This window comes from Prunus dulcis, chromosome 1, assembly GCF_902201215.1.
Source record: "Prunus dulcis chromosome 1, ALMONDv2, whole genome shotgun sequence".
Lineage (NCBI taxonomy): Eukaryota > Viridiplantae > Streptophyta > Magnoliopsida > Rosales > Rosaceae > Prunus > Prunus dulcis.
Genome location: NC_047650.1, coordinates 9,985,085 through 10,004,903, shown reverse-complemented (window position 1 = coordinate 10,004,903; position 19,819 = coordinate 9,985,085). Strand labels below are relative to the sequence as shown.

The window sequence follows — 19,819 nt, the reverse complement described above, 5'->3', positions numbered from 1 at the left end:
TACCCCCAGTTGCCCTGGCCACGTCACTGAGCACACATTCCCCACATGCACTGATCCGTAACTTTATCGTGTCCCCTTACCATCTGAGGGCCACTCCAACACACCCATTTGGAATTTGAAATGAAGACCCTCTCCAAAGAGACGTTACAAACTTATAACTTTGTCTCTGTTTTTTATTTTTTTGAAAACAGATTTTATTATTAATCATTATTTTACAAAACACCAAAGTCCCATTCTATCCCCCATTTATTGCTTTGAACTACACAGGGGGCCTCTCTCTCTAATGCTGTTGAGACAGTGAGAGTGAGTTTCTGAATGAAGACTCTGACCTCAGAGAAATTAAAAGATTTCCCATTTGATTGTGTTCCTTACCATCTCTGCTGAATCTTTCATTGCTGGCTTCACTTTGTTTGTTCCCCACCACCATCTCCAGGAACACAGAGAGAGAGAGGCTTTGCTTAGCTGATCCTGCCCATTGTTTTATTGTAAGTTTTTACTTTGAATTTCAGTGTAAAGTTGGAATCTTTGTTTTTGGTTTCTGGGTTTGTGATTTGGGTTTAGATTTGTTTTGCATCTTGTCGTGGGGGAGTGATTGGTTGCTGAGGATTTGTGGGGAATGGGTGGATTGGTTTCTGTACAATACTACATTTATGTAATTTACTTTAATGATGTGGTTGTTGGAACATGGAAGCCTACTGCACTGAATGTTGACTTTTTATTTTAATTTTATGTGCATAAAGTTCATTTTTCCCCCCTTGGTTGGGTGCATAGAGATGCGAAAGCTTCTTTTCATTTGTTTTCACTTTTGTTTTCTCAACAGCCAAATAATGGGGCAACGCTTCACTTCATGCTTAAATTAGGCACCAGTGGATTTTGGGTGTTTGATAATCTAAAATGGGTTGTGAAATTTGTTGGTCCTATTTGATTTAGAAAATTAGATGCTTGAAGTGTATACGATAGAGGGTAAATGCAAGTTTCATGTCTTAAGTGAAGCAGACAGGTCAGAGATTGCAGCCTTTATTATAGTAGTATGAGTAAACTGAGAAAATGTAGCTAATCATGTGGAGTGCTTTTCTTGCCTTGATTCAGCTTCTTGAATGTCATAGACTACGCTATGCTAGAAGATACCAAGTATGATCACAAGTGAAGAGATATTAACTATAGTTTCAGCTTTATAATTGATGTGCTTGGTGAGGTTCACACTGCCTTGATCTTGAAAGCTAGAACAATAGTTAACCAGTATCCATTACCATAGGAATAATCTTCCCTTAAGGACATATAGAGAGATGCACAACATTCTGTTTTTGGTACTAGATGCAAATAATTGTTTATGGATGTGTTCCACTGGTTGTATATTTATAAAATTATTTTGTTTTGCTCAAGTTGCAGAGGGAGTTCGGTAGTGGAGCGCAAATTGCTGTTCTCCATGTTTCTTTTACTTAATTGTTGAAGTATTCCTAATTTTTGCATCAGAAAAATGGGGGTTGAGAAAGAAGGTTCGAAAAGTGGAGCAGGTCATGTGGGTGGTTTCTTTCAGCTGTTTGACTGGACTGCAAAATCTCGAAAAAAATTATTCTCTAGCAAGTCAGATTTACCAGGTATTGTATCTGCATAAGGCATACTATGTTTATCTCTTATGGTCTTGTATCATTCTCCTATTTCATGGTTGGTTGTTTTGAATTTTGATTTCTTTTTTTTCTTCTTTGTTTTTTAGAAAGTTCAAAACAGGGAAAGAAAAGCTATGGGAACTTGCCAATGACGCGACAGCATCTGGTGGGAATTCAGTTTTTCAGTGTTCTTGCAGTGCTTATTTCTTTGGACCATTTTGGTATGGTGTTTGAATCTAATACTATTTACAATTCTTGTTATATTTATAGGTAGATGAGGATGAAACTGGGGTAGCGCCAAGTGTCAAAGGTAGCAGTGATTATAGTTGTGCTTCATCGGTTACAGATGAAGAAGGATTTGGAACAAAAGCCCCTAGTGTAGTAGCCAGGCTTATGGGATTAGACTCCTTACCCACATCCAATTCTTTGGAGCCCTACTCTACCCCATTTTTTGACACTCAATCTCTCCAAGATGCTCCTTACCACAGGAGAAACATTGACTGTTATCATGACGATCAGTTAAGGTATTCTGGTAATCTGCTAAAAAATATGGAAGGGCCTACCCGGAATCCTTTGGAGGCAAAGCCCCAGAAGCTCAGGCCAATTGAGAGGTTCCAAACTGAAACATTGCCTCCTAGATCAGCTAAGTCTATCCCAATCACACACCATAAACTCTTGTCGCCTATAAAGAATCCTAGCTTTGTTCCCACTAAGAATGCTGCTCACATAATGGAAGCTGCTGCAAAAATTATGGAGCCAGGACCTCAAGCTACTGCCAAGGCCAAAATGCCTCTAGTAGGGTGCTCTTCAGTACCCTTGAAGGTTCAGGCTCTCAAAGAAAAGGTGGAGGCTTCCCGAAAAGTGCCACTGGTTGGGTCTGCTTCAGAAACCTTGAAAGGTCGAGATTTAAAAGATAAAGTTGAAGCTGGTTATAAGATACCGAGGCCTTCTGAGGTGTCACGAAAGCCTGTTGAGTCAAATGCTGCTAAGTATCTTAGGGGCCAGTCTTTGAATAAGAGCTGGAATGGATCTGTCGATTTGTCATTCGGGGCTTCTTCTGATACGGAAGAAACTAGAGGAAAGTCCATTTCTCTTGCAATCCAAGCAAAGGTCAATGTTCAGAAAAGAGGTCAGAATTTAAGTAGAAATAGAAGCTTGGTGGGTCAGAAAGAACAGAGTGAGGTAAGCTCAAACCAGTCCTTCAGGAGCCAACCAAATGTTCAGAAGAATTTGCATAAGAAACCTTCTACATATAATGCTTCTGGTGCTCTTAGGCAGAACAATCAGAAACAAAATTGCCTAGTTGATAAAGAGAAATTACCTTCAAAGCCTCTGGTTTCCAACTCGCAAGGTAGAAAAGTGCTGTCTGGGGATTCTTCTTCTGGACGTCACAGAAGCTCAATTCGAAGTAGTGGAAATTCCAAAATTGGATCGAGGAAGTTGGGCTCAGAGGCGATGGATAGTGATAAAGAAGTGTCCTATTCAAATGCAAGGAATTATCCTAGGAAGAAACGATCAATAGATGGGAACTTTCAATATAACAAAAATCAGGCTGTTGGTGATATGTTGAGTGAAAAAAATCAGAAGCCAGTTCAATCTAATCCAATTACTGACAGGAACTACAGTTGGGCTGAAGATAGCAGAAAGAAAGGCATGGATGTTGTTTCGTTTACGTTCACAGCCCCACTTACACGTTCACTGCCTGGGACTGAAATCTCAGCTCAGGTTGCACAGAAGAATACTAGTCTTTGCATGGATCACGGGGGTAAAAGATTGTTGCTTGACAAAGACAGTATGAAGCTATCTTCACTGGGTTATAATGTAATAGGGGGTGATGCTTTGAGTATGCTTTTGGAACAAAAGTTAAGGGAATTATCTTATGGGACTAAATCTTCTAGTCATGACTCCATGAAAGAAGGCTCAGCTTCAACTGCTTCAACTTTTGATTTAAAACCCAAATTTAATGCAGTTAGTTCCATGCAAAGGTTAAATGACCAGAGAAACCAACAATTGGTTACAGAGAAATTGGGTGGCCGATATGAAGCTGACTTTTCATTCGCTGACTCTCCTGCGTTCAGATTGAAACAGAACTTTCAGGTATCACTGGCTTTCACCATTATTGGCTAATTTTTTTACAATGCTGGTCAGCTTATGGCCCCCCGGGCTTGGGTTTTTCTTTTTTCTTTTTCCACTTCTTTTTATCCCTTTTCCCTTAAAGTTAAAAAATTACCGGTGGCATAACTTGGCACTACTGCACCTGACTGTAGCTGACACAACTTTAACATTTTCAGGGAGTCAATAAGACGGACGAATATAGCAGCAGTCATGGTGAAGCTGGACTCTTGCTCAGTGGCCGACATCCTAGTCCAGTCTCTGTTCTGGAACCTTCTTTTTCAAATGAAAGTTACGACTCTTCAATTAGCACTGATAGTAACAGTACAGAAGGTATATAAGATGCGTGTGTTTTTTGTTATTGTGTTCCCGCTCTTTGAAAATGTATCTGATTTCAGAATGTCTGAACACTTTTTTTCGGTTTCTTCAGCAAGCAGATTGTGTTCATCCGTTCAAGCTCAGGAAGTTCATGTTTTCAGTTCTTCAAAGAAGTTCCATTCAGTAGAAGCTGACACCGAGTTGTTAGATTCTGCTTCTTCAACATCTACAGGAACTGTGGCAAGAAACCATGCAGCTACAGTTTACATGCCAGAACCTTTGAGATCAAATGAGTGGGAATTGGAATATATAAAGGGGACACTATGTAATGTGGAATTGATGTTTAGAGACTTCTCGTTGGGCCGAGCCCGAGAGATCATAAATCCTCATCTCTTCAACCTGTTGGAGAGTCGAAGAGGACAGTTGGAAGGCGACGGTGGTGAGTCCAGGCTAAGGCGAAAGGAATTATTCGATTGTACAAGTGAATGCTTGGACTTGAGATGCAGGCGTTATGTGGGTGGCGGATACAGATCATGGGTGAAAGGAGTAGCAATGGTGAAAAGAAAGGGGACTTTAGCAGAAGAAGTGTACAAGGAATTCTCATGTTGGAGAGGCTTGTGGGATTGCATGGTGGATGAGCTTGTGGACAAAGACATGAGCAACCCCTATGGCAGATGGCTGGACTTTGAAACCGATGCATTTGAGCTAGGAGTAGAGGTTGAGGATCAAATATTTAATTCTTTGGTAGATGAAGTGGTTGCTGATATCCTGGAATTGTAATGCCTGAAACATGTCTATATATCAGCTCCACCTAAAATTCTCGTGCAGATGATCTTGTAGTATTTGGATACTTGTTAGTGTTCAAGTTATTGGTTTATTTATTGCATTTGATTCATCAAGCTTTGTGATTCAAACTAAGCAATTGCCATGTTGTTTTTCATCAAGTTGAGCTTCCATGTATGTTCTGTGTGGAAACAATTAAGTTGGCATACCCCTCTTGGTGTGTTTGAACTTCGAACTTAAGATCGAGAGATGTGATTGTAAGTTTGATCATATCTCGAAAATCAAATGGCAAAAAGAGTTTCTGCAGTTGCAGGAAGATCTCCGGATGTTAATTTTTTCCTTCAATCATATATGAAGTTGAGCAAAAGATAGTGACTTGTAATAATAACAAGGAGCTGTGTCCTTTGGAGCAAATTAAAAGTGATGTGGATGGGCTGTTATTATAACAAGTTGGTCACAAGAATAGACAAGTAAAGCAATATGGATGGTTAGTATGGAACAATCATATTTAACAAAGAGCATTCTTCTTCTTCTCATAATGGCAAAGTTGGTAAGCTTTTAAGATGGACAAAAAACATAAAATTGATCTGAAATTTCTCTCGAAGTGGGGGTTGGTCTCTCCAAGTATACGACGACAAGGTGGAAAGTGGCACCAGCTAAATTATTCCATCAAAGAGATGAGGACAAAAGCATTATTATATGTATGCATGCCCATATATTATATAATTGACAGTGTGTGAACTATAGGGACACTCTGAAACCCCCAACAGAAGTTTATGAAGAACTGGAAAACTCAATTATTCAAATAGTAAACAAGACTATAATCTTATTATTGCAAATGATTCCAGCATTTTTGTTTTTGACAGTTTTTGAAAGTAATTTCTAACTCAACTCACCTTGAACATTTGAATAATGATTCTTGTACAATCTTTCTTTTCTTATGCACAAAATCAACTACCAGAACAATTTTGTATGAAGATAGTTTGTAGAAGAATCAAGATTCAGACATAAAATTTTGCTCTCCACATTTTTGTATCAGCAACATTAGTGTCCTTCACCAGTACTTCCACTTTCCCATAACCAAGCTATCCTCTCCCCTTCATCCCATAATTCCAATTCATTGTGACACTCAAAGCCACCTGCCCAACCCCAACTGAGCCATTCATCATCAAAGGTTGAATTCATTGATGATGAGAAAGAGTACAACTCTCCACTGCCACTTTCTGCATTTGAGCTCCAGAGACTTGTACTCTTCCTACTCTCACTCTTGGTCACTTCATCGGTAATACTACCCTCCATGATGATCCCATCTTCCCTCTGCTCCTTAAATCCAACATTCCCACTTGGATCCACAACCCCACTCTCAAGCCCCCTAATTTCACTTTCTACACATTCACATAGACCCAAGACCTCCTTTTCTCCATTATTATCTCCACTTAAAACAGTTGAACTAGTAATGTTTACTTTATTCCCAAGGCATAATTCTGCACCCTCTTTCTGATCACCACAATGGTCCAAATTAATCCTTTCTGTACTGTCCAAACAAGAACCTTTCAAACCCAACATTCTTATTGCCTCATCTCCTTTCTGGTTTTCCCTGGCTGATGGCTCAAGTTGAAGCACTACATGATCAGCAATATTGGTACCACTCTGCTGAGGCTTTGCTTGTGATCTTTGGGGAGATGGGGCCAATACATTCTTGTTCTTGTTCATGATAGATGATCTGTTTGCTCGAGCAGCAGCTCTACGGTCCTTGAATGAAGCAGCTGTCTTCTTCCCAACATTCGTAATGGTGGGCAGATAATCGTTTCCCAGATTGGTAAAGGTGTAAATTTTTCTACTCAAATGAGAGTTCCAGTAGTTCTTTATCTCGTTGTCTGTTCTTCCTGGTAAATGAGCGGCTATGAATGACCACCTGCAACAGTTTGCTCAAATTTTAGTAATATAATGATTCAATTGAATTATATCTCAATATGTAACAACTACTTGATCATTGGTTTCTTTTCTTGAATAGTTAAAAAGGAGGAAGTGAGCATTAAAAATTTGACTCAGCAATTTATTCAATAATATCCAATGGCCAGAAATACCAGTGCCAGTGATTTTGGCAATCACAAGATCCTATAAATGTAGCAATATGGTCTCCAGTTCATAGTTTAACAACACAAACATGTTATGTTGCCGGACTGCCCCAAAAAAGAAAAAAAAAAAACATAATGCTTCTTTGAGCTCCTCTCAGTTGGTTGTGTTCCTAACCATCCTTACTAAAATTAGCAGTTCTCTAGAGGAGGGATCCCAAAAAGAAATTAAGAACTTGATTAACATCCCTCAAATATAAATCCTTTTCGACATCGGCAATATCACAATGCAGCCATAATCCAGTAATTAATCAAATTAATTAGCAATGTTAGCAGAATTGTAGATCGATGGACAGTGATAAGAGTTGTTCCAATTAACACAAATATTAGAGTCTCTAGAGAGCTTGAATCTAGCTTAGCATAACCAAGTTGAAAAATGGTTCTATAAAGTATCAGGCTGCCGGATCTCTCCTGTTCAAAGAGGGATTTTAATAAAATCAGAACTCACAAACTAATTAAGAACGAATTGAGGATGGTTACATTCATATTTTCTGAGCATAGATATATTATACAGATAGAAAAGCTGGCCAAAGAGAACTATATAAAAAGATATTTATATAATTAAAAAATGAATACCTATTACCCAAAGCAGTGTGTAACTTAACAATGGTTTCTTCCTCCTCAGCACTGATGTTCCCTCTCTTTAAGTCAGCCCTCAGATAATTTATCCACCTCAGTCTGCAACTCTTCCCACACCTCAGCAATCCTTCATATCACACACAAACACATTGAGTTGTGTATATTTACAACCAAATGAAGACACACTGGGAATATATATAAAGTATCCTTTATTGTAAAAATCTTTCAAGCCGAGATAGCTACTATATCTATATATATATGAATATTTAGACCTGCATTATTGGGTAAAGATCTCCAAGAGCCTTCTCCACGAAGTTGAATGTAGTTGGTCAAGATTTCGTCCTCTTCAGCTGTCCATCTTCCTCTTTTGAGCCCAAGTTTCTCACAGCATGGTGCTCTTCCCATCTCTCTATGAGAATTGAAAGAGAGGCAAGGCACATATACAGCAGTTATAGTTGTGCGCGTGACGCTTCTCTCGTGTAGTATTAATAATATTAATCTTTGCATAGCATAGGAGGAGTTAATGTAGACGTACGTGCGGTGGCTAAGTGTTGTTCGTGTCCTCACTAGGTTGATTTGTCGGGCCACAAGTACTAGTTAATTAGTGATCAAACTCTATGCTTAAGGAGAAAAGCTTATGTAGGGCTTAACCCGATTCCGGCAGTGCTAAGCGGTACAACATTTTAGGTAATTTCTGCAGTTCTGAGTACCTAACAGTGCGTTTAGATGAGGAAATTTCAAAGTACAAGAGATTTCATAAATGACGGAATTTAAAATGACGAATATTAATGTTATAGAATTTGTAAAAGTTTCTTGTTTGGGCGGCGGATTTAAAACACGAATTTAACCTTTATTTGTAAAGCTATCTTTTTTAAAAACTCAATCTCTCTTGGGATTTTAGAAATGACGACTTTTAGATAGAATTTAAAGTTGGGATTTATGATATCAAAATTCTATGTTTTTTCCCACGCGGAATTTCTTAATTTCTACTTTTTTTTATCCAAACACGGGAATTGGTTCATGTCAATTTATAAATTCTAACTTTTGTCAAAATTCCAAGTTTATTTTCCTCGTCCAAACGCATTGTAGGATTTAAATAGGCTATAAATTTGGTAAATGCACAATGATAAAGACGTTGCACCTAAAGGAGGGTGGGCTATAAAAAAATCCCACACAATTCATTCAATTGTTCTTAGCCTTGTAGCCGATATAAAGCGCACACACAGGCCCTTCATTTTCTCTTCTAAACTTTTAGCTAGCAGACCCTTGGAAGCTAAAAAAATTCCGTCTACAATACGTTTTGACAATTTCAGTGGTCCAATACATTATTATTTATTGCATAGGTTTGGCCAAACAATGGATCCCTATATATATACATATGCTTAGCTTGCTAGATACTATAGGTTTTATTTCTTCTTCTTCTTCTTTATATTTCTCCCCCATGAAAACACAAAACGCAGCATGCAGGTACGTTCATGGCCCTCAATTGCATAAATATAGAAGCTTTTGAAGGCCTAGCACCATAGAGTTTTCAAGGCTTGGTTTGGTCTTATTCATATTTTCTGACCCCATGCATGAAAAGACTCATGATTTTTTTGCCCTATGATCTGGAAATGTGTAGAGATAGAGGCTTTAGGCCGTTTTCACAGATTTGGGGTACAGATTTAACTGTGACAGCTAACCTAATAAATAGGATTTTTGTAATTTGGCAAATGGCGAGGTTGAATCTCAACACATTAATAGATTTTAGGGACCATCACCTCAGAATGTCAATGTCATTCGTAGCAAAAATTAAATTGGATCACATGCACTGTTGATCAATATTCAAGCAGGCAAAGCCATTAAAGTTACCATATACCAGTCTCAAATTTCTTCTTCTTCAATGAGGGAGAGGAGGGAGAAGGTCCACCAGCAGCAACCCTATCATAGTATAGTAATAACTAATAAGTAATTGTCCTTCATGCTATATTTTCCGTCTGTCCAGAATTTTAACTTTTTGGGTCAATGAACTGGCCAGAATTGTAGGATGGTGGAATTGAAGAGTTCTCATTGAATGATAAGATGAGATACGTTTTACCAGTGAAGCTCTGGCTCTGGCTCGGTTCTTGAAGGATAACCAATCGTTCTCCGTCAATGCTAAACTCGTGTTTATTTTAAAATAATACATGCGAAGTTTAAATTAATCTAACTTACGAGAAGTGGGATTCAAACTTGGGTGCAGGGAGGTGGACTCACTGCCTTGACCCACTGGTCCAACTTGGGCTCAAGGATAATATTTCCATCTGATAGAGACCACTTGAATTTACAATATCGGTGTTGGATGAAGAGATAATTACTGTCGTGTTTTACATATTTACCAAAGATAATCTCAACTGGCCGCCACTTAGGGGGGCAAAATCCAAAATTCTTACCGCAGATCAACAACATCGATCCTTAAGTTGGAGTTTATAAAGACATGAGAACAATGCTCGTAAATTGGGGTTCCATCCAAAGGCTCTTCATGGGGATGAAACCCACGCTGGTCACAATTTCGAATTACGGATACACCACCTGGGTCCGATAGATGAAAAATGCCGTGTGGACTGCAATTACATGGGAGACAAGTTAGCACGCTGATTAATTTATATCTCAAATAATACATTATCAATTGATTTTCATCAAAAGTTAAAGAAAAAGAAAAAATAATAAAAACCCTACCTGGATGTATCTGTTGGCGCCATAACGATTGCTATTGCTTCTGGTAACATAATCTGAAAAAAAACGAAGAAAAAAAACATAGCAACCCTTTATATAGAGTGCAATAGAACCTTGGAGAAATAGAACAAATAAGCAACGGATATGCAAGCCTAGAATTGGACGGAAAAAAAAGTGGCATTGCGCTTTACCTGATATGAGTAATGAGTATGCAGATCAACTGATGACATGAAACAGGTCTGCGATGGGTGTGTCTGGCACATCACACAGATATGAAATGAAAATAATGATTATATGTACAAGAAAAAGAATAACAAACAATTAACGCCCACTAAGGCTATTGAGACACTTACATGAATCCACCCAAGAGAAAAAAGAGATAATCTGTCTTGAACCTCAAATACTTCTTCCTCATTCAATGTTTGACACTGAGCATAAAACAGAGATCAATATTGTCAATGGAAAATAGACAAAAGCACTCTAAAACAATGCACATGTAAAATTGAGAGATGACAGTCAAAATACTCAAGACACTGAGCTTAGATAAAAATGCTTCTTGGATTCCAAATAATAACGTATTAGTAAAAATCTAATGATGTCATCATCAAAAGAAAAATTGGGATATAAGCCATAATCAACCTTAAAACAGCATATGGAAAGGAAATTCATAAGTTAGCATGCGATTTATCCTACCGAATCAGAGGTTGACTCTTGCTTTGGGACTATTAGCGTGGTGATATGGAAAACCTTATTTTTCTGCAGCCACAAGAAACTGAAAGGATAAGAACCAAAAGCATCAACTTATTTTAATTTCCTCATAAAAGAGACTGTTATTTTCTCACCAATGAACCAGCAAGAATACCGCACGTCTCTAAATTTTTTTCTGTATTCGCCCTAGCCAATCTCAAGAAATCGTCCATCAATTTTACTGGCTGCAAGGTAAATTAAATGACATTGGCATCACATTCAAAATAATATGGGGCATTCATCATTAGAAGCTACAAAAAGAATTCCTTAAGATTGTAAATCAACAAGAGAAAGATCAAGTATTACTTTATACAAGAAGGCTCAGCATAGGAAGCTTACAACGTGTAAATGTTGATATAAATTAGAACTTGGCATCCCATCCACAGAAGGTTTGGCAGGTCCTGGTCTTGGATCTGCCACTTTTGATGGAGGAATTGGAGTATATTCTGGCTGCACTCGAGCAAGTACAGGAGGAGGAGAAGGCTGATTGATGACCAATTCGAAAGGATCTTCCCTTATTTCATTAATCAATGAAGGACCAAATTCCTGAGCAGGGCGTGGCCATACACCATCATCCAAGGAGAGCACCGACTCCATTGTAGATTTAATTCCTCCTTGATCACCATCTTTTACAGCCACAACATCAGTTTGTACAACCTGATTCAGGCTACTACCATGGATGACACGAAAATAAGCATGTTAGAAACAGCCAAAATTATTAGGGAAATTCTTCAAAGAAGATCAAGCAGACGTTTTCAACTGAAGAATGTCAAGCAACCTATGATCTTTAAATTTATACTGAGAAAGAAGCAAAACATGGAATAGATATGTGGAAAAGAAGCACAGTTAAAAGGTTTAGACAAGACGTGAAGTATTGCAGGAAGAACACACCCTGAATTTTCAGTAGGGATTAGGTCGGTACTGCTTGGATATTGAACCTGCATGGTAGATAGGTTAATGGAGTTTTACAAGGTCAGAAATAATAAAATTTTTGAAACCACACACTTGAAAATTTACCTTAACCTTTGCAGTGGGTCCTAGCCACTGACCCTGAAGACCATTTGGACCCAAAAATGAGTGTCTAGACAAAGTCTCTTTATTCGGAAGAGGCATATTAAGAGATCTGAAAATTCAAGGAATTGTTGTCATGATTCCCATATCTCAAATCTACAAATTATGGGTATCAGTATAGTTTATACGGCCAGAAGAAATTTACTCACAGCTTCTGGAACTGCTTGTCAATTTGTGTAGTATTTGTTGATACCCGTGAATAATCATTATTATACTTCCATGAAGACTGAGATGTCAAGCTAGAAGGCTGCACATGAAAAGAACAAATTAATTCAGTATTTTGATAGTCTTCCAACAAACTTCAAATAAACTAGAAATGTTACATGGAGACACAACAAGATTATGACAAATCATCTTAAGTGCTTTACAACCCAAACGAATCAATGACCAGAATGAGGACCAACAGAACCAATCCCATAGTATCAATGGAGCATTCAGTACCTGCCTAATGTTTATGCTCAATGAATTATTGTTCACAGGAGGCCATTCTAAAGAAGGTGTTCCCAAACCATATGAAGTGCCTTCTAGGCATTCAAGTTGAGGTAGTTGAGAAACTGCTTGGGCCTCGTTAAGTTTGTTGACTAGGTGTTGGGCTTCTGGCTTTAAAGATTCAAGCTCATCTAGTACATTTAACAGTTTCTGCAATGATGATACGAAAGCCAAGTCAGAACAGGTTCTTGTATATTAAACATGCAAGAAATAGTAACTTCCTAAAAGGATTAGCATAGTTTACCTTCCTATACATACTTCTCTCTTTAGGAGGAAATGTCTGGTAGTCTCGATGACACGGTATAGTTTCAGACACCAAACTGTAAAATGTTAACAATAAGGTTCCACAACTAAATAATTTTGCATGCTATCAATTCTATAACATGGAAAATCATCTAATGACCATTTCTACGTACCTTGAAAATCGGAGAAGTATGACATACAAATCTACAATGTTTTTCTCCTCCCGGTATATACTAGCCTGAGCATTTGAGAAGTATATTTAGGTAAGAAAGTAAACCAGAAAATTTAAACACAACATTAGCTGCAGGATACTCGTACAATGACTACCCTAATACATACCATTACCATATAACCTAATTAGTTAGGAATGAACAGAAAATTACTTATTTTTTCTCACTATCCCAATTGAAATCACAAAACCTATTTCTTTCCAAATTGCATACAGAACTCAGCTTCAATGTGAAATTCAGGCTCAAAATTCAGGGTAAATGGGGAGTCTTAGAACATAAAAATAAAACAAAATAAAAACCCTTAAATAGTTGATTTCAATAAAAGTGCATCATTTGACACCCTAATGAAGTTCTCCGAAGGTAAATTAGCGTTTCACGATCAAATTTAAACTTCAATTACTCTAAAATTTATTACAAACAAAGCGACATAGAATCAAGAGAAAGATAGAAAGAGAAAAAATGGAACCTGTTTGAGGAGATTATCGGCGATTCGAAAGTAAAATCGGAGAGGGTAGCGATTATCGATCTCAACTTTCCGAGCCATTGAATTGATGTTGATCTTCATCGTCTCCGGTGACGAATGCCAGCAACTCTCACGGTATCGCGCACAGAGTTTCAGGGAGGGAAAGGAAGGATCAATGTTCTGAGCGTGTGCGTCAAGTCAAAACTCGGTCGTTTTGGATGGAGAAGCTTTTTGTTTGTCTATGTCGACATGGTGAGGTTACTTACTGAGGTACATAAAGGTTTCGGTCAAGTGCACCGCTCTGACTAAGGAATTTTTGCGACCAACCAGTCTTAATATATTTTCGTTTTCTTTTTTAAATCAATGTTTGTGTACGAGTAATTTGTACTTTTCTTTTTTTGTTGGAATTTGAAAGAAAAATATCATTTAATTGGAGCTTAATCAAGAACGATAAACATGAAATTTGGAAGAAAATAGCCAAATATCAAATTTGGTAACTACGTTTGATTCTATAGAATAACTTGTTCGAACTATAAATTTAAGGATAATTTATCACAAGGGTAGTGATTGGGGTGTCTATAGGATAACTTGTTTGAAAAACCGTCTCAAATGCAACACCAACCGTACTCTCTATCCACATTCTAAAATATGGAGTCCTTTAGAAGCTTCTAAATCTAAGGAGAAAGAAAAGACTCCTAGTGGCTCCCTATAATTTAATGTTGCTTTATTTAATGAGTATTTCAAACCTTTATTTAATGCTAACTATTTTTTATTTTATTTTTTAATAGAGATGGATCAATCAAAAAAGAGTTATAACATTTATGACTCTCCAAATTATGGAGTATGGTTGGAGTTGAAATTTTTTAGAGAGCTCCTAAAATAGCTTTCTTGTATTTTTAGCTAAATTTTAGGAGCTAAGAAATATAGAGCATCATTGTGGATGCTCTTAAACAGCTTTTACGAACGCTATAAGTCTAGTACATTGGACTATACAACTCTGCTATTAACACAATGTTTAGCGGAGTCTTTTTTTTTTTTTTTTAAATTCTCTTTTTTTTATACATTAACAAATCAAAGTGTAATCGTCTATTAATTTTGAGAACACTTTACGCCTGCATCTATATAGTATATGTAAATGTTGTTTAGTTTCAACAAATGGGAGAAAAAGGCAAAAGTGCGCACATTAATTAGTATATACCTTTTATTATAATGCATATGGTATTAGGGTAACATTGACAACACTATTATGTTATGGTGTTAGGGGGAAATTATAGCATTATACATCCTAGAACAGCAATCCATTCCCCATGATCATCACCACAAGCCCAATTAGAATCTGGTAATTTGCAGCCTTGTATGCCTTGCTTCCCTCAGCTTTGATGTGCTCAGGCACATCGAATTTTCCTGCACCATGCAAATCAATGGCAGATTATAAATATGTAACATATCTGACAATAAACCAGAACAAAAAAGTATAATCTCTTGCTGCAAAAAGGCTACCTCTTTCTTCGCCGTAGCCACATCCGGCCCGAATCGTATCTCTAACATCTTGCACCGTGGCCTTGTTGTAGAACAGGAAGTTGCTCAAAATGTTATCAACACAGTCGAGCACAAGGTGTGTTTCTTGCAGACATGGACCGTTGCAGTACTCGTCAGTTTTTGCTGCTGGCACTTTGAGATCTCCACTCTCATTCAATCTGTAAGACTCTTCACAGCTGCTGTAGACCTGAAACAATTTTCCCAAATATGGAGATAACCGAAAACAAATGACGAATTTTCTAGCATTTTTAATGACCAATTTAGTATTATAAATATGTTCTTCTGACTTACATATTTATCATTGAAACACAGCAAGGCTTTGGCAACAATTTGAGCTGGATCCTGCTCTGCAGAGCCTGTTTGATCTGGCACATCACCTCTTTCAGGTGTAAAATCATCTGCCATCCCTGTCAGATTTTATGCCAAAAAATAATTTAAGTTATATTTTTCATTTTTGTGGGAAAAGAAAAGAGGCAGGAAACTAATATATGTTTCTCTGTTACATTAACATATATATATATATATATATATATATATACATATACCTATTTTGCAGCAGAAAGCAGAGAGGTAGATGAAAGCTGCAGCTAAAACTGAGAGTTGGCTTATTGTTAATGCCATGACAGAAGCTTGCAAACTCCAGCAAACTCTCTTGGATGAGAATTTCGCTACCGAGCAAAATTGAAATGTCCAGAGCAATATAATGGCAGCTGCTAAACGCCCATTTTAATATATGACCAACCTGGTGCCTACCATGGTACTTTTTCTTTACTAAATTTAAAAAAAAAAAAAAAAAAAATATATATATATATATATATATATATATATATATACCATCTTTCATTCTCATTTACAGTTTTGACTGATTGAGCATGGCATAAATGTGTGGAAAATGTGATGAAAAAAGTTGGTGAGTTTAAATGGAAAAGGAAAACCGATTGATGAGTTTGGTGTCTATAATGGGTAAAAAATTTGGAGGAATGCAGAGGACTGGAAGGGAGAGAGCGGTTGGCGTACAAGTCACCAACTTTCACTAGCTGAGGACTTTCTCCTGGAGTGTTAGAAATCAAACCTAAAAATGTTCCTTGGCTCTGTACCTTGTCCTACAAGTAAAGATTGCGTTCCATGAGAGATTAATTAGTTTAATGTTTAATTCACGGCCTAATCAATTCCATAAACAAAGGCATTATATTGGTATTGAGACATATGGCAAAAATTGGCAATGAGTTACTGCTAGTGTAATGGTATTAGTGATTAGGCACATAAGGATTAACCAAACCTCAAGGCAAAATGTGGAAAATTGATCCACATTCTTCCACTTTCTTTTCTCTTTTCTTTTAGCGTGAAGATATAAATTTCTCGTAACTGTAGAATATTGGTCTGGTAGTATTTCTCATCTCAATGTTGTATGATGTCTAAACTCAAAACCCTATTTCCGATTGATAAAACAAAAACAAAAATGGATTAAACCAGGTTTCATTGTATTTTAGAGATATATATATATGCATCTTTTGCACATTGATTAAACTAGTTATGGGGGCAAATATTGTCGTAAACAAAAAGTTTGTACAAAATGCCCTTGAAGCATTCATGGTTTCCCACCAACATCTGCATAAGTTCATATTTACTTTTGGTTATGGATGTTTGAGAGGAACACTATTCTTATTAAAAGCTAATTGAAAATTATTACACTGATCAGCCAATTCTAATGCTTATATTATAACTTTGTCATGAACATGAATCCTCTGAACACAACAAACTACTTTGAGCCCTCAATGCCTCTGAACACAACAAATGAATCTGTATGCTCCCTGCAACATCATAAACCAAAAGAAAAAAAGAATTAATAACCATTAAAAGGAGATCAATTAATACTATAACCAGTATAACATACTAATGAAGACTGCATTTCGGAACTTACTGGGGCTATATATCATGATCAGATGTACAGGCAGGTCTCCTTGGAGGGAGCTGCTGGTGCGGCGTTCTCTGCAAATCAAAATTACTTTCTTTATTGTTCAATTTTTTTGAAAAAAACTCAAAATGTATCGATCTATTGATCCAACGCGCAGTTATAAACCAACTAGCTCATAGTCTAGTAGTTAAAATTTTTGTACCTGCAGTTTTGGCTGTAAGGTCTCCACGGCTGCTGTTGATTTTGGATTCACCCCTGCACCTTGCTGTTCCACATCCATGAATTTTTTTATTAAAAAAATAGGGTAAAAGAAGAGTTATTTTCATTTTTGTGGGGATTATTAATACCTTGCATAGTGCCCAATCTGCTGAATCAAAGAAGGCACGTTCATGATCCTACACACAAGAAATTGAGAGTTTTGTTCTTTACATTTTAATGCAATAACACATGAAGTGACTGAACTTTGAAATGTTAATTAATTTACCTTCGAAATTAAAGGCTTCTTCTTTGGCGCAAGTCCCCCATATTTCTGGACAACTGTTGACGCCTGCAATTAAAACGAAAAATAAAACTGCTATAGTCAATAGAGATTAGTGGTTAAATGATCAATCATCCGAATAAAATATTTGAGTGTTATCATTATGGGTCATCGGACTTTTTTTTCTCGGGTGTGTGGATAAATACTCTTAATTATAAATTTTTTTATTTTTTTTGTTCACTTGAAAATCCTTTTAGAATATATGTTTAACAGAAAACCCTATGGATCATGAGTCATGGCCTTTGAACAAACAAAAAAGATTGCCCATAACTTATAAATATGGTTTGATGGGCCATGTTTTGCGGTTAGCAAATCAACGGTCCTTAGGGGCAGGCCTCAATCAACAATCGAAACAGCCCAACTCTTTGGCTGTGGCTGGTCAACACAAAAAGTCAGCAGGAGCAGCAGCTAGAGCTGTGGTAGTCTACGGTCATGTTCATACTTGTAACTACCGTTGCTGCTGCCGACATTTCGAAAAAAAGTAAGACGTACGTTGGCGGATAGACATATTCTCCTGTCGTGTCACAACACTAGCCGTTACTTGTCAAAACAATCCTTTACTAATATCCTAAATGTGGGTCCCCTTTTATTTTTTCTATCCTATGCATCCACACACACCCAAATTTAAATTGCATCTTTGGTTCCAAAACGGTTTGATTAGAAATCACAGATATTTTGGGATCACAATTACAACCCTCGTATTTGCTTTTGGCACAACACAAGAGCATCTAATTTTATGCTTAATGGGATTAACCAAAAAATAAAATGGTAAGTGAATTTCTAATAGCCTCGACAATATTCATGCACAGCCCATTAATATTCCTGTTTGTACTGTACTGTGTTCCATTTAAACGAGTTGAGCTTGTGTCATGATGTGTCGAGCTATTCCGTTTGACATCTTTACTCATCATCAATGTTTTTCTTTTTCAAATACTATGACTAATAATCTCTATATTCAGTCTAATGATTTATCTTCTCAATAGTAAAAGGGATTTCAAATTCGAATTCGCCATAAAAAGTAAAAAGCCGACACATAACGTGAGTTTCAACCTTACTCATTCTCCTGTTTCATAACGAGAAAACAGAGGAAGCTGAACTAATTATTTTTTCCTTGACTAAGAAAGAAATTTTTTTTGGGGGTATTAAAGAAAAGAAAAGGAAATGTAGTAAAAACATAATTAATAAAATATCTGCCACCAACTGAATTTAATTAAAAGTAAAGTTTGCAACTGCCTGCCAAGTGTATGTATGGCCATTGATTCATGCAGCAAGGACAGCCGGATATGGCCATCGAAGCTCTTCTTAATTATACATTTGAAGTTTGAACCGACACCATGGAAATTGGAAGTAGTCTATGGTTGTTAACAACATGTATATATATATATATATACTCTCTGAATTTATTTGTTTTATTTTATTTATGAGCTTAATTTGTCAAAACTCAATATTTTAACAAAACAATAAATTAAAAAGAATAATTAAGGGAGTGTTAAGAACAGAGCACCTCATGGTCTTGGGCAGAGAAATAGTCTTCTCCTCTGTTGCAATCCGCCATCTTTGGCTCTCCTGCAAGATCATCAATCACACAAATCAAAATCATGGGACCAAAATTAAGAACTAGCAAAACAAAAGGGTAAACAAAATTTGACATCATAATGACAATTAAGACATGAAAATTAGAAACAGAAACAGAGGAGCGGGGGGGCTAACAAGAACAATGCAGAAAGATTGCAGAAACCAAAAATGGGGCAGGAGGAGTTTAGAGTGGGTTAATAATGTATATGGTTTGTGAATGGCTTTATATAAAGCCCAAAAAGAGAAAAGAGACTATTGGAGAAGGATAGAAAGGGATCTTGACATTACCTTGTGGAAGAGCAAAGTGAGAGCTGCAACAGAAATAAGGACAAGTTGCGATGCGAAAAGGAACCCAAGGAGGGAAAGAGAGAGAGAGAGAGAGAGAGAGAGAGAGAGAGAGAGAGAGAGAGAGAATGGGGGTTGAGTGAGCAGGTAAGATAAGAATGTATTTGTATTTATCCCTGTAAGTTGTGTCTTAGTATTTAATTTTGATTTAGAGATGAATTTTTCAAACCAATAAAGTTTATCGACCAAGAGGGGGATACGAACTGGAGACATTTTTAAACGCTAATAAAAACTTAAAATATATGGTAAGTAGATAAAAATTAGAAACTATATCTCTCCAATAAGGTCATACAAGATAGCGTGGTTGGGGTTGAAGTTCATGGAAGGTGGACAAATTCAAATGGGGTAGGAGAGATTAGGAGACTGGAAATTTTGTATACTAAAATATCATCATAAAATTTAGAAAATAACCAAAATGAAAAATATAGATATGGAT

General features: G+C 36.9%; 5 protein-coding genes across 9 annotated transcripts; 1 reads left to right on the top strand and 4 right to left on the bottom strand.

The window, feature by feature from the left end:
- Window positions 1-231: 231 nt before the first annotated feature.
- On the top strand, window positions 232-5,068 carry LOC117637086. 3 transcript variants are annotated; one of them, XM_034371880.1, is made up of 6 exons: window positions 232-485; window positions 1,474-1,598; window positions 1,715-1,773; window positions 1,878-3,704; window positions 3,899-4,052; window positions 4,150-5,068. In XM_034371880.1, the coding sequence occupies exons 2-6, from the start codon at window positions 1,478-1,480 to the stop codon at window positions 4,815-4,817; spliced, it is 2,829 nt and encodes a 942-aa protein (XP_034227771.1). In that variant the 5' UTR covers window positions 232-485; window positions 1,474-1,477; the 3' UTR covers window positions 4,818-5,068. The 3 variants fall into 3 exon arrangements, with proteins under 3 accessions (XP_034227771.1, XP_034227761.1, XP_034227754.1); XM_034371870.1 differs by having other exon boundaries at window positions 1,390-1,598; XM_034371863.1 differs by having other exon boundaries at window positions 1,384-1,598.
- Window positions 5,069-5,620: 552 nt separating this feature from the next.
- On the bottom strand, window positions 5,621-7,996 carry LOC117637100 (transcription factor MYB111). Its single transcript, XM_034371894.1, has 3 exons — window positions 7,807-7,996; window positions 7,532-7,661; window positions 5,621-6,735 (listed from the first exon to the last, which is right to left on the bottom strand). The coding sequence occupies exons 1-3, from the start codon at window positions 7,937-7,939 to the stop codon at window positions 5,865-5,867; spliced, it is 1,134 nt and encodes a 377-aa protein (XP_034227785.1). The 5' UTR covers window positions 7,940-7,996; the 3' UTR covers window positions 5,621-5,864.
- A 1,711-nt stretch (window positions 7,997-9,707) lies between these two features.
- Window positions 9,708-13,745, bottom strand: LOC117616389 (AMSH-like ubiquitin thioesterase 3). Of its 2 annotated transcripts, none has more exons than XM_034345695.1 (14): window positions 13,475-13,745; window positions 12,952-13,016; window positions 12,780-12,855; window positions 12,488-12,685; window positions 12,196-12,293; window positions 11,993-12,098; window positions 11,867-11,913; window positions 11,315-11,645; window positions 11,071-11,160; window positions 10,922-10,984; window positions 10,582-10,656; window positions 10,420-10,482; window positions 10,232-10,284; window positions 9,708-10,116 (listed from the first exon to the last, which is right to left on the bottom strand). In XM_034345695.1, exons 1-14 carry the CDS (start codon window positions 13,571-13,573, stop codon window positions 9,942-9,944), a joined length of 1,539 nt encoding a protein of 512 aa, XP_034201586.1. In that variant the 5' UTR covers window positions 13,574-13,745; the 3' UTR covers window positions 9,708-9,941. The 2 variants fall into 2 exon arrangements, with proteins under 2 accessions (XP_034201586.1, XP_034201587.1); XM_034345696.1 differs by having other exon boundaries at window positions 11,315-11,642; window positions 13,475-13,744.
- A 926-nt stretch (window positions 13,746-14,671) lies between these two features.
- LOC117616820 lies at window positions 14,672-15,713 on the bottom strand. Its single transcript, XM_034346249.1, has 4 exons — window positions 15,556-15,713; window positions 15,302-15,417; window positions 14,972-15,197; window positions 14,672-14,875 (listed from the first exon to the last, which is right to left on the bottom strand). The coding sequence occupies exons 1-4, from the start codon at window positions 15,629-15,631 to the stop codon at window positions 14,757-14,759; spliced, it is 537 nt and encodes a 178-aa protein (XP_034202140.1). The 5' UTR covers window positions 15,632-15,713; the 3' UTR covers window positions 14,672-14,756.
- An 819-nt stretch (window positions 15,714-16,532) lies between these two features.
- On the bottom strand, window positions 16,533-19,462 carry LOC117620821. Of its 2 annotated transcripts, none has more exons than XM_034351062.1 (7): window positions 19,327-19,462; window positions 18,968-19,029; window positions 17,410-17,472; window positions 17,273-17,320; window positions 17,128-17,190; window positions 16,932-16,999; window positions 16,533-16,821 (listed from the first exon to the last, which is right to left on the bottom strand). In XM_034351062.1, the coding sequence occupies exons 2-6, from the start codon at window positions 19,016-19,018 to the stop codon at window positions 16,937-16,939; spliced, it is 288 nt and encodes a 95-aa protein (XP_034206953.1). In that variant the 5' UTR covers window positions 19,019-19,029; window positions 19,327-19,462; the 3' UTR covers window positions 16,533-16,821; window positions 16,932-16,936. The 2 variants fall into 2 exon arrangements, with proteins under 2 accessions (XP_034206953.1, XP_034206961.1); XM_034351070.1 differs by lacking the exon at window positions 19,327-19,462 and adding an exon at window positions 19,174-19,304.
- Between the last annotated feature and the right edge of the window lie 357 nt (window positions 19,463-19,819).

Excerpts from the sequence above, each read along its gene's own strand:
- LOC117637086 (XM_034371880.1), top strand. The coding sequence starts at position 1,478 with ATGGGGGTTGAGAAAGAAGGTTCGAAAAGTGGAGCAGGTCATGTGGGT. Across the intron at positions 3,705-3,898 it reads GATTGAAACAGAACTTTCAG|GGAGTCAATAAGACGGACGA; the intron begins GTATCACTGGCT and ends TAACATTTTCAG. Across the intron at positions 4,053-4,149 it reads TGATAGTAACAGTACAGAAG|CAAGCAGATTGTGTTCATCC; the intron begins GTATATAAGATG and ends CGGTTTCTTCAG.
- LOC117637100 (XM_034371894.1), bottom strand. The coding sequence starts at position 7,939 with ATGGGAAGAGCACCATGCTGTGAGAAACTTGGGCTCAAAAGAGGAAGA. Across the intron at positions 7,662-7,806 it reads ATCTTTACCCAATAATGCAG|GATTGCTGAGGTGTGGGAAG; the intron begins GTCTAAATATTC and ends TGTGATATGAAG. Across the intron at positions 6,736-7,531 it reads CACACTGCTTTGGGTAATAG|GTGGTCATTCATAGCCGCTC; the intron begins GTATTCATTTTT and ends AAACTGTTGCAG.
- LOC117616389 (XM_034345695.1), bottom strand. The coding sequence starts at position 13,573 with ATGAAGATCAACATCAATTCAATGGCTCGGAAAGTTGAGATCGATAAT. Across the intron at positions 11,914-11,992 it reads GACCCACTGCAAAGGTTAAG|GTTCAATATCCAAGCAGTAC; the intron begins GTAAATTTTCAA and ends TCTACCATGCAG. Across the intron at positions 10,657-10,921 it reads AAGAGTCAACCTCTGATTCG|TGTCAAACATTGAATGAGGA; the intron begins GTAGGATAAATC and ends TTTTATGCTCAG.
- LOC117616820 (XM_034346249.1), bottom strand. The coding sequence starts at position 15,631 with ATGGCATTAACAATAAGCCAACTCTCAGTTTTAGCTGCAGCTTTCATC. Across the intron at positions 15,198-15,301 it reads TGTGTTTCAATGATAAATAT|GTCTACAGCAGCTGTGAAGA; the intron begins GTAAGTCAGAAG and ends AAATTGTTTCAG. Across the intron at positions 14,876-14,971 it reads TGGCTACGGCGAAGAAAGAG|GAAAATTCGATGTGCCTGAG; the intron begins GTAGCCTTTTTG and ends TGCATGGTGCAG.
- LOC117620821 (XM_034351062.1), bottom strand. The coding sequence starts at position 19,018 with ATGGCGGATTGCAACAGAGGAGAAGACTATTTCTCTGCCCAAGACCAT. Across the intron at positions 17,321-17,409 it reads AGAAGCCTTTAATTTCGAAG|GATCATGAACGTGCCTTCTT; the intron begins GTAAATTAATTA and ends TCTTGTGTGTAG. Across the intron at positions 17,191-17,272 it reads CAGATTGGGCACTATGCAAG|CAAGGTGCAGGGGTGAATCC; the intron begins GTATTAATAATC and ends GATGTGGAACAG.